This window comes from Perognathus longimembris, unplaced genomic scaffold (assembly GCF_023159225.1).
Source record: "Perognathus longimembris pacificus isolate PPM17 unplaced genomic scaffold, ASM2315922v1 HiC_scaffold_773, whole genome shotgun sequence".
Lineage (NCBI taxonomy): Eukaryota > Metazoa > Chordata > Mammalia > Rodentia > Heteromyidae > Perognathus > Perognathus longimembris.
The window spans coordinates 25,866-38,365 of record NW_025961860.1 but is presented as its reverse complement, the minus strand read 5'-3'; the positions used below and the strand labels follow the sequence as shown (position 1 = coordinate 38,365).

Sequence of the window (12,500 nt, the reverse complement as noted above, 5' to 3'; positions counted from 1 at the left end):
ACCTCATTAGAAATAAAAACCCAAAAGATTAGATAGACAAACAAACAAACACATAAATGTGGAGAGAAGGGCAGTGCGCGCAGGAGCAAAGGTAAACAGCAGACAGACCTGAATCCTTATCATTACAAGGTCGACCTCAGAACTTTGTTCAGTTTGTCTTGGTGACGGATAATGGAAGGAAGGGCAGGCAACTGGTCGACTTCATTTAAATAAACAAATAAAAAATAAGATAAACTCTCAGGAATAGATAAATAATAACAAAAAAATTATAAAGTGGAGAAAGCGAGAGCGCGCGAATGCACTCAAGCAAACACAAACAGCACAGCAAGATGCGTAATTTTTTTTAAAACTGACAAAATAAATCAAAAATAAAAATAAGTGGAAAAGGCGAGACTGCGCAAGCACACAGGAGCAAAGACAAGCAGCGCAGCTTGATGCGTAGTAAAAAAAATAATAAATAGACAACTGGTCAACCTCATTAGAAATAAAAACCCAAAAGATTAGATAGACAAACAAACAAACGCATAAATGTGGAGAGAAGGGCAGTGCGCGCAGGAGCAAAGGTAAACAGCAGACAGACCTGAATCCTTATCTTTACAAGGTCGACCTCAGAACTTTGTTCAGTTTGTCTCGGTGACGGATAATGGAAGGAAGGGCAGGCAACTGGTCGACTTCATTTAAATAAACAAATAAAAAATAAGATAAACTCTCAGGAATAGATAAATAATAACAAAAAAATTGTAAAATGGAGAAAGCGAGAGCGCGCGAATGCACTCAAGCAAACACAAACAGCGCAGCACGATGCGTATTTTTTTTAAAATTGACAAAATAAATCAAAAATAAATCAAAAATAAAAATAAGTGGAAAAGGCGAGAGTGCGCGAGCACACAGGAGCAAAGACAAGCAGCGCAGCTTGATGCGTAGTAAAAAAAATAATAAATAGACAACTGGTCGACCTCATTAGAAATAAAAACCCAAAAGATTAGATAGACAAACAAACAAACACATAAATGTGGAGAGAAGGGCAGTGCGCGCAGGAGCAAAGGTAAACAGCAGACAGACCTGAATCCTTATCTTTACAAGGTCGACCTCAGAACTTTGTTCAGTTTGTCTCGGTGACGGATAATGGAAGGAAGGGCAGGCAACTGGTCGACTTCATTTAAATAAACAAATAAAAAGTAAGATAAACTCTCAGGAATAGATAAATAATAACAAAAAAATTGTAAAGTGGAGAAAGCGAGAGCGCGCGAATGCACTCAAGCAAACACAAACAGCACAGCACGATGCGTATTTTTTTTTAAATTGACAAAATAAATCAAAAATAAATCAAAAATAAAAATAAGTGGAAAAGGCGAGAGTGCGCGAGCACACAGGAGCAAAGACAAGCAGCGCAGCTTGATGCGTAGTAAAAAAAATAATAAATAGACAACTGGTCGACCTCATTAGAAATAAAAACCCAAAAGATTAGATAGACAAACAAACAAACACATAAATGTGGAGAGAAGGGCAGTGCGCGCAGGACAAAGGTAAACAGCAGACAGACCTGAATCCTTATCTTTACAAGGTCGACCTCAGAACTTTGTTCAGTTTGTCTCGGTGACGGATAATGGAAAGAAGGGCAGGCAAGTGGTCGACTTAATTTAAATAAACAAATAAAAAATAAGATATACTCTCAGGAATAGATAAATAATAACAAAAAAATTGTAAAGTGGAGAAAGCTAGAGCGCGCGAATGCACTCAAGCAAACACAAACAGCACAGCACGATGCGTATTTTTTTTAAATTGACAAAATAAATAAAAAAAAAATCAAAAATAAAAATAAGTGGAAAAGGCGAGAGTGCGCGAGCACACAGGAGCAAAGACAAGCAGCGAAGCTTGATGCGTAGTAAAAAAAATAATAAATAGACAACTGGTCGACCTCATTAGAAATAAAAACCCAAAAGATTAGATAGACAAACAAACAAACACATAAATGTGGAGAGAAGGTCAGTGCGCGCAGGAGCAAAGGTAAACAGCAGACAGACCTGAATCCTTATCTTTACAAGGTCGACCTCAGAACTTTGTTGTTTGTCTCGGTGACGGATAATGGAAGGAAGGGCAAGCAACTGGTCGACTTCATTTAAATAAACAAATAAAAAATAAGATAAACTCTCAGGAATAGATAAATAATAACAAAAAAATTGTAAAGTGGAGAAAGCGAGAGCGCGTGAATGCACTCAAGCAAACACAAACAGCAAAGCACGATGCGTATTTTTTTTTAAAATTGACAAAATAAATCAAAAATAAATCAAAAATAAAAATAAGTGGAAAAGGCGAGAGTGCGCGAGCACACAGGAGCAAAGACAAGCAGCGTAGCTTGATGCGTAGTAAAAAAAATAATAAATAGAAAACTGGTCGACCTCATTAGAAATAAAAACCCAAAAGATTAGATAGACAAACAAACAAACACATAAATGTGGTGAGAAGGGCAGTGCGCGCAGGAGCAAAGGGAAAAAGCAGACAGACCTGAATCCTTATCTTTACAAGGTCGACCTCAGAAATTTGTTCAGTTTGTCTCTGTGACGGATAATGGAAGGAAGGGCAGGCAACTGGTCGACTTCATTTAAATAAACAAATAAAAAATAAGATAAACTCTCAGGAATAGATAAATAATAACAAAAAATTGTAAAGTGGAGAAAGCGAGAGCGCGCGAATGCACTCAAGCAAACACAAACAGCACAGCACGATGCGTATTTTTTTTTAAAATTGACAAAATAAATCAAAAATAAATCAAAAATAAAAATAAGTGGAAAAGGCGAGAGTGCGCGAGCACACAGTAGCAAAGACAAGCAGCGCAGCTTGATGCGTAGTAAAAAAAATAATAAATAGACAACTGGTCGACCTCATTAGAAATAAAAACCCAAAAGATTAGATAGACAAACAAACAAACACATAAATGTGGAGAGAAGGGCAGTGCGCGCAGGAGCAAAGGTAAACAGCAGACAGACCTGAATCCTTATCATTACAAGGTCGACCTCAGAACTTTGTTCAGTTTGTCTTGGTGACGGATAATGGAAGGAAGGGCAGGCAACTGGTCGACTTCATTTAAATAAACAAATAAAAAATAAGATAAACTCTCAGGAATAGATAAATAATAACAAAAAATTGTAAAGTGGAGAAAGCGAGAGCGCGCGAATGCACTCAAGCAAACACAAACAGCACAGCACGATGCGTATTTTTTTTTAAAATTGACAAAATAAATCAAAAATAAATCAAAAATAAAAATAAGTGGAAAAGGCGAGAGTGCGCGAGCACACAGGAGCAACGACAAGCAGCGCAGCTTGATGCGTAGTAAAAAAAATAATAAATAGACAACTGGTCGACCTCATTAGAAATAAAAACCCAAAAGATTAGATAGACAAACAAACAAACGCATAAATGTGGAGAGAAGGGCAGTGCGCGCAGGAGCAAAGGTAAACAGCAGACAGACCTGAATCCTTATCTTTACAAGGTCGACCTCAGAACTTTGTTCAGTTTGTCTCGGTGACGGATAATGGAAGGAAGGGCAGGCAACTGGTCGACTTCATTTAAATAAACAAATAAAAAATAAGATAAACTCTCAGGAATAGATAAATAATAACAAAAAAATTGTAAAGTGGAGAAAGCGAGAGCGCGCGAATGCACTCAAGCAAACACAAACAGCGCAGCACGATGCGTATTTTTTTTAAAATTGACAAAATAAATCAAAAATAAATCAAAAATAAAAATAAGTGGAAAAGGCGAGAGTGCGCGAGCACACAGGAGCAAAGACAAGCAGCGCAGCTTGATGCGTAGTAAAAAAAATAATAAATAGACAACTGGTCGACCTCATTAGAAATAAAAACCCAAAAGATTACATAGACAAACAAACAAACACATAAATGTGGAGAGAAGGGCAGTGCGCGCAGTAGCAAAGGTAAACAGCAGACAGACCTGAATCCTTATCTTGACAAGGTCGACCTCAGAACTTTGTTCAGTTTGTCTCGGTGACGGATAATGGAAGGAAGGGCAGGCAACTGGTCGACTTCATTTAAATAAACAAATAAAAAATAAGATAAACTCTCAGGAATAGATAAATAATAACAAAAAATTGTAAAGTGGAGAAAGCGAGAGCGCGCGAATGCACTCAAGCAAACACAAACAGCACAGCACGATGCGTATTTTTTTTTAAAATTGACAAAATAAATCAAAATAAATCAAAAATAAAAATAAGTGGAATAGGCGAGAGTGCGCGAGCACACAGGAGCAAAGACAAGCAGCGCAGCTTGATGCGTACTAAAAAAAATAATAAATAGACAACTGGTCGACCTCATTAGAAATAAAAACCCAAAAGATTAGATAGACAAACAAACAAACACATAAATGTGGAGAGAAGGGCAGTGCGCGCAGGAGCAAAGGTAAACAGCACACAGACCTGAATCCTTATCTTTACAAGGTCGACCTCAGAACTTTGTTCAGTTTGTCTCGGTGACGGATAATGGAAGGAAGGGCAGGCAACTGGTCGACTTCATTTAAATAAACAAATAAAAAATAAGATAAAATCTCAGGAATAGATAAATAATAACAAAAAAATTGTAAAGTGGAGAAAGCGAGAGCGCGCAAATGCACTCAAGCAAACACAAACAGCACAGCACGATGCGTATTTTTTGTTAAAATTGACAAAATAAATCAAAAATAAATCAAAAATAAAAATAAGTGGAAAAGGCGAGAGTGCGCGAGCACACAGGAGCAAAGACAAGCAGCGCAGCTTGATGCGTAGTAAAAAAAATAATAAATAGACAACTGGTCGACCTCATTAGAAATAAAAACCCAAAAGATTAGATAGACAAACAAACAAACACATAAATGTGGAGAGAAGGGCAGTGCGCGCAGGAGCAAAGGTAAATAGCAGACAGACCTGAATCCTTATCTTTACAAGGTCGACCTCAGAACTTTGTTCAGTTTGTCTCGGTGACGGATAATGGAAGGAAGGGCAGGCAACTGGTCGACTTCATTTAAATAAACAAATAAAAAATAAGATAAACTCTCAGGAATAGATAAATAATAACAAAAATTGTAAAGTGGAGAAAGCGAGAGCGCGCGAATGCACTCAAGCAAACACAAACAGCACAGCACGATGCGTATTTTTTTTTAAATTGACAAAATAAATCAAAAATAAAAATAAGTGGAAAAGGCGAGAGTGCGCGAGCACACAGGAGCAAAGACAAGCAGCGCAGCTTGATGCGTACTAAAAAAAATAATAAAAAGACAACTGGTCGACCTCATTAGAAATAAAAACCCAAAAGATTAGATAGACAAACAAACACATAAATGTGGAGAGAAAGGCAGTGCGCGCAGGAGCAAAGGTAAACAGAAGACAACCTGAATCCTTATCTTTACAAGGTCGACCTCAGAAATTTGTTCAGTTTGTCTCGGTGACGGATAATGGAAGGAAGGGCAGGCAACTGGTCAACTTCATTTAAATAAACAAATAAAAAATAAGATAAACTCTCAGGAATAGATAAATAGTAACAAAAAAAATTGTAAAGTGGAGAAAGCGAGAGCGCGCGAATGCACTCAAGCAAACACAAACAGCACAGCACGATGCGTATTTTTTTTTAAATTGACAAAATAAATCAAAAATAAATCAAAAATAAAAATAAGTGGAAAAGGCGAGAGTGCGCGAGCACACAGGAGCAAAGACAAGCAGCGCAGCTTGATGCGTAGTAAAAAAAATAATAAATAGACAACTGGTCGACCTCATTAGAAATAAAAACCCAAAAGATTAGATAGACAAACAAACAAACACATAAATGTGGAGAGAAGAGCAGTGCGCGCAGGAGCAAAGGTAAAGAGAAGACAGACCTGAATCCTTATCTTTACAAGGTCGACCTCAGAACTTTGTTCAGTTTGTCTCTGTTGGGATCTGAACGATCCCTTTCTCCCCAAATTCTCGGGGAGAATGGTCCAAACCTCAAAACACTACGAGAGAGCACTCGACCTTATCTTCCGCCCGCAGAAGGTGAGGGAATGCTCTCGTTGGTCTGCGTTTAGCCGAGGAGAGTGAACTACTGAAGCCCCCCGTCCCTGCCCCTCCTCACGTGTCGACGATCGGCGCAGAGAAAGAAGGACTCCAGGGAGACGGTCTGAGGTTATGAACCGAACTCACCGCCCAAGGGGCGGGGGAAGGTCTTTATTGTGGTGGGTAAGGCGGGAAGGTGGGCTTCGCTAATTGGCTGAACTGGGCTGTCTCGGTCAGAGTGGCACCTGGGACTCCCCCCATGGGCTGACGTCACGCCCCAATAGGACCGCCCCTTGGCACCGGCGGCGCCATCTTGGAGGCATCCACGTGGGCCTGAAATCGAGATGGGAGGCGGGCCAAGCCAGAACTACTCCTTCCGGTTCCGGACCCGGGAGGGGTAGGAGTGGCTACCGGCCATTTGCTCCCAAGGCGGGAAGAAGGGTGGTCGATCGGGGACCGCCCCTCTACATGTCCGGCCAGCATCCCCACATCTCCCCTTCTTTTATTTTTTAAATAGCAGGGGTGCCTTACTCGAGGGCGCGCCTGTCTTAGGTTGCCTCCCCCGTGGGAGATCGTACCCGTCATTGGCAAAAAGAACGCACTGGCACTTCAGGCTGACCTACCTGCCCGGGCGGCCAGCCCGATGGGTGAATCTGGGGAGAGCGGGATTGGCATTTGAGAGAAAGCCCTGATGCTTTTACTCCATGCCTATGGGCCCCGGCCAGTAGCGGGTCCTAATGGGCATTATGACTAACCTCGTGGGGTTCCCAATTGGTCAAAACAATGCCACTGTTGACCCGAACAGCCCTAGTTGTCGCCACAAGTGAAGACCTGTTCTAACCTAGGGTAAGGTAAACAGGGTGCAAATGTGAACCTAAGGTACTCATAACGTGAACAATTGCAACATAGAGTGGATGCAAACATGAACAGTTGTAACACATGAGCAATTGTAACACAGGTACAATGCAATGGAAAATCTCTTATCTGGCTCAGTCCCTAAGAGATAGAAAAGTCCTGGTCCATTCTGGTGACAACCGGGACGACACAGGCAGCATTCCCTCTCTCCACTAGCGAGGTAGCAACAGGTCCAAGCTTTGGCTCCAGCGGCTTTCGTTGGTCCACGGCAGCCAAGGTGCTGATAGCTTAAGGCACTGGTTAGTAAACATTTGGAGCAAGGTGCCAATTTCCTTGCTTATTGTAAACATTTATCATAAAACACATAAAACATTAAGGTGTCGAAACCCTTTAGCTCCTATTTCCCACCAATGGGGCCCCCAAGGTAAGCAGCAAGGGGAGGAGCAAAGGAAGGAACAACAGTGTGCAAAATTATCTTTTTAGTCCTTGTGCAACGCTGCAGACGATGCCACAGCAAAACATTGCGCCACGGGACGCCAGGCGATGTCCAGGAAGCACGTAGAGCTGGCACTGGTCCACCGCCAATGTACACAGGCAGGCCTTCTGTCTCCCCATTGAAGATCCGTCAGGGTTTCCCTCCTTTTTTCTTTTCCTAGAGAGTAAAGGGAGACATCCCTCAAGGGCAAGTGCCCTTGGGTGGTCATTCTGATGGACAATGTTTTACATCTCTAGCCGGTATCCAGATTGGATTCGGTTCCCCAGTGGGAAAAACGCAGGCAAAGCCTCTTCCGACACTGATAAGTGGGTCGGGCCCACGCCACGCCCCTGTCAGGGGATCCTTCCACCGGACCTCCACCTTTAAGTAGGGTGTTTGGCTTGACCAGTGTCTCTGAAAAGCCGACAGAGGTTGGTCCTTAGAGAAATTTAAAATATTCAATGTAAACAATGCTGTCCTCAGCTGGTCATGGGGGCTTCCCCCCCCTTTTTGTTTTAATAATTGATCCTTTAGGGTCTTATTATGCCTCTCAATTATGGCTTGACCCTTTGGGTTATAAGGTATTCCAGTGGTATGTTTAATATTCCACGTTTGGAAAAATGCCTGTAAAGGCTTACTGGTGAAACAAGGTCCATTATCTGTTTTCACCTGTAAAGGCAGCCCTAGGATAGCAAAACATTGTAAGAAGTGGCTTTCAGCATGCCGTGCTCTCTCCCCCGTGTGCAGGGAGGCCCAACAGGCACCAGAGCACGTGTCAATAGACATAAATATATATTTTAGCCTTCCAAAGGGGGCGTAATGGGTCACGTCAGTCTGCCAAATGACGTTGGGTCTTAACCCTCTGGGATTCACCCCCGGAGATTGCAGAGGCGGGACTTGCACAAAAGGCATACATTCCTTACAAGTCCTAATAATCTTCTTTAAATCCTTTATAGGAACCAAAGGAAATCTCTGATGTAACCCTCTCCAGTTCAAATGTGTACGCTCATGGAGTCCTTGAGCCATTTGAAGGTTTTGAGGCTGTAAGACAGCCACTGCTATAACAATCCCATCAGTGGCCAGCTGGTCGGCCATATGATTACCTTGTGTCAGCATCCCAGGCAGTCCTTGGTGTCCACGAAGGTGCTGCAAGAATATAGGCTCAGCCCGCTCTTTTAACAGAGATCTAACTTGGATCATCAGAGGGGTGATTGGGTTCTCATCTAATTTGATGTATGAGGACACCAGGTTTGGTAGCAGATTTACCACATACATACTGTCAGAAAACAGGTTCATTGGTTGTTTGACCTGGGTCAGTGCCAGGGCCACTGCGTACAGCTCCTTAAACTGTGCAGATCCAGTAACGGCCTCAAAATAATGGGTGTTTTTTCTCTCACAGGTAGGAGAGGAGGCGGGGCATACCACCACGGCAGACCCCGCCCTTCCCCCATCTGTAAAAACATTTACAGCCTTGACAAGAGGCCTGGTGGAAAAAAGCATAGGGGGAATCCAACGTAGCTTGGAAAATGAGGTCACCCACCTCGAAGTTCCATAATGGCAATCTACTGTCCCCATGAAGCCCTCTAAGGCATTAGATACCCTGTTATGGTTTCTTCTGACCCATTCAATATCTGCCAACCGGTAAGGGATGGTTATCACATCAGGATCCTTCCCATAATGCCTCAGGGAGGTATCCCTACCTTTAATTATTAAGTCAGCTAGCTGGTCCATCTGTGAATAAACCCTGGGGGCTCCTCCCACTGACGCGTGCACCCATTGAAGGGGTTCGCCAGACTGGGTAATGGCAGCTGAAAAAAGCTCTGATCCAGGGAGGACCCAGAGACAGAGTGGACACTCAGGCTTATAGCGAGCTAACTGTGCCACATCTAGGGCCCTTTGGACTTTCTGGAATATTGCTTGGAGTGATGGAGTTATTGTAATAACATCATTGGGTGCCTTGCCCTTCAAAGAGTCATGGAGCGGCAGCAGCTGCTCAGTAGGCAGGTGAAGCCAGGGCCTTAGCCAGTTAATCTCACCTAGCAATTTCTGCATCTCTACCATAGTATAAGATGGCTTGAAGGACAACTGGGGTTTAAGGGGGCACACCGAGTCTAATTTAAGCTCTGCCCCCAAGATCTTAAAGGGGTACACTTTCTGAACCTTGTCACGGGCTATGCGCAGCCCTCCTCTATGCAGGAGTGTTCGTACCTTCCTATAGGCTAAGTCTAGTACCTGAACATCTGCTGATCCAATAAGAATATCATCCATGTAAATGACCAAAAAAATATCTGGCTGGTTCTGAATGGGTTGGAGAACCTGTGACACATATTGTTGGCAGAAGGCAGGACTATTAGCCATGCCTTGGGGCAGGACCACCCACTCATACCTTTGGTCCGGCCCATGGTGGTTAACTGAGGGCACGGAAAAGGCAAACTTTTCACAGTCTCGGGGGTCCAGGGGGATGGAAAAGAAACAGTCCTTGATGTCAAGTATGATAATATGAAGATCCCGAGGAATGGAGGGGATCCATGGCAGCCCCCTTAGGGGGGTGCCCACAGGAACTATTCGCTCATTAATCCTTCTTAGGTCCTGTACCATCCTCCATTTACCTGAGGTCTTTTGTACAACAAATACTGGGCTGTTCCAAGGGCTCAGCGAGCGTCTGATATGCCCTAGGGACAGTTGCTCTGACACTATTTCTCTTAATTTCTCTAACTTGTTTGAGGGGAGTGGCCACTGTTCCAACCACACTGGGGGTCCCGGGAGCCACTGAATGGCAGGGACGGTGGGAACAGTGGCCCCTAGGATTGGGGGTGAGGCCCTGTAGAAGAAACAGGAGTCTCCTGGCTTGAGGTCTCAGGTGGAGACACTTCCTGATGGCTATTAGGGTCACCTGTCAGGTCATGGCCTGACGAGACCACGGCCTTGGTCTCCACTAAGATATCCCGACCCAGCAGATTGTTCCGTAAGCCAGTCATTATCAAGGGACGCACTTCTCCCTTTTTTCCATCCGGATCTGTCCAGACAAGCCAGTTTCTAGTTACTTCACTGGCAACATTGCCTCCTACTCCTGTTGTCTGGGGCCCGGGCACCAAATCCCACCAAGGAGGGACTTCCTCCTTCCTCAATACAGTCCGGTCAGCTCCGGTATCGATTAGGCATCGGAACCTTTTCCCGGCTATAGTAACCATCATACTTGGCTTGTCTTCTGAGACTATCGGGACCACCCAGTGAATCTCAGGTTTGTCATCAGGCAGGTCGCCGGGTTGGTCACGGGGCTGATCGCTAGACCGGCTGCCTCCTTTGGATGACGGGGCCGGAGAGCGCCCCACTACTGGTTTGCTGTTAGACTGGCCGCCTCCTTTGGGTGACGGGGCTGGAGGGCGCCCCACTACTAGTTTAAAGGCTTCCCCCCAGCCTCGAACTTGGACTTGCACTCGCTCTGCCAATGATAACCTTTCTTGCATCGGGGGCAAGGTGTCTTGGGTGGCAACTTGGTTTGGCCAGAGTTTCGTCCCGACGAGGCACTAGGTTTTGCCGAGCCTGACGGACATTCTCTCTTGAGATGGCCACGACCGCCACACCCATAACATCGCCCCTTGCCTGCCCCATTGGCCGTTGCAGAAGCGTGCTCCTCATTAAGTGAGGCAGTCAGCACCTGTGTCCTGCGGGTCTGGGTATCGAGACTCCGACAGGCATATATCCAGCTTTCTAGGGGTTTGTCCTTCATACCTGCACAAGCTATCTTATGGTCTGGGGCCATTCCGTCCCACACCAAAGATCTAACAAGTTCATCTATCTGAGACCAAGGAGCCTTTAACTGAATGCTTTCCTCCACCCTCTCAATAAATGAGACGAGATCCTCTGTTGCCCCTTGAATAACTTCTAATGTCGTGATCTTTGAGGGCCCTTTCCCTAAGGATGTCCATGCCCACATCCCCAAGGCCCACACTCGCCTCCGGTAGGCTGGGGGAAGAGACATCTGGGGAAAGTCAGTAACGTGTGGATTGGGGGGCCCATACATCATCTCGAAGGTGACGGGGATTGGAGGAATGTTTGCGAGAAATTTCTCAGCCTGATCAGAGCATGCATTCCTAAAAGCTGCGCACCACCTCTTATAATCTTTCCTGTCTAGCACAGTCTGACCTACACGTCTCCACGTTTGTGCATTGGAAAACCGGTTGCTCAGGCCCCGGAGTAGGGCGTGAGCCCAAGGAGAGTTCGGTCCCTTCTCAGTGACCGTTTTTCTAAGATCTCGGAACTCCTTGACTTCCTCAGGTTCCCACCCAGCCGTGATGCTTGCTACATCAAAGTCTACCGTCTCTATACCTGGTGCAAAGTCCGGCAACGGCTGCTCCAGTTGCGGATACGGCAACGCTGGTGGCGATCGCGATGAAAGCGTGGCAGGCCATCGCGTGCTCAGGGCAACCTGTTTGGAGGGGGTAGGAGGGGGCGACGGCAGAGGCTGCCGGCTGCCCCCCTCCCTGGCCGCGTGTCTCGGGAGTGCGGCATCTGGTCCGGGGTCCCGGAGATTAAGCCCACGATCGAGATCGGCTTGTAGCTCCTCCGCGGGCCCGTCAGGAAGGGGCGTCAGGCCCTCCTCCTGCAGGTCCGCCGGGGGATCTCCTCCTTCTTCCCCAGGGTTCTCCTCCGCGGCTCCCGCCTGCCCTAATGGGATCTCTCCTGTAGAAAGCCAATCTTTGAGAGAGGTAATAATTGGAAAAATCACAAGAGGGAGATCCTCTCCTATCTCCTCTTCCTTGCCGTCCAGCTCCCTCCCCAGCTGGTCCCAGGTTTCCCAGGAAAGCGGATTGGCCTTAACCAACCATGGGATGGCCTGGGTCAGCTTCTCCCAGATCCGCTTGATGGTAGGATCTGAGATGCGCTGTCCACTACTTTTAACCATGAACCATAATATCTTAACCGTTGGTTCATTCCATTTGCTATGCGCTTGACCCATCTCAGTGGGATCTCTCCTCCAACCCAATCGCTAAACGCAGTCTGTGGGGATACTACACCCCAAAATTCCCGGCCGTGTGGTTCGCCCCACGTTGGGCGCCAGATGTTGGGATCTGAACGATCCCTTTCTCCCCAAATTCTCGGGGAGAATGGTCCAAACCTCAAAACACTACGAGAGAGCACTCGACCTTA

General features: G+C 45.4%; 1 protein-coding gene across 1 annotated transcript; it reads right to left on the bottom strand.

The window, feature by feature from the left end:
- Positions 1 to 10,743: 10,743 nt before the first annotated feature.
- On the bottom strand, positions 10,744 to 12,255 carry LOC125345630 (endogenous retrovirus group K member 8 Gag polyprotein-like). Its single transcript, XM_048337695.1, has one exon. It carries the CDS (start codon positions 12,253 to 12,255, stop codon positions 10,744 to 10,746), a length of 1,512 nt encoding a protein of 503 aa, XP_048193652.1.
- Positions 12,256 to 12,500: the final 245 nt, after the last annotated feature.

Coding starts and splice junctions, on each gene's coding strand:
- LOC125345630 (XM_048337695.1), bottom strand. CDS start 12,255: ATGGTTAAAAGTAGTGGACAGCGCATCTCAGATCCTACCATCAAGCGG.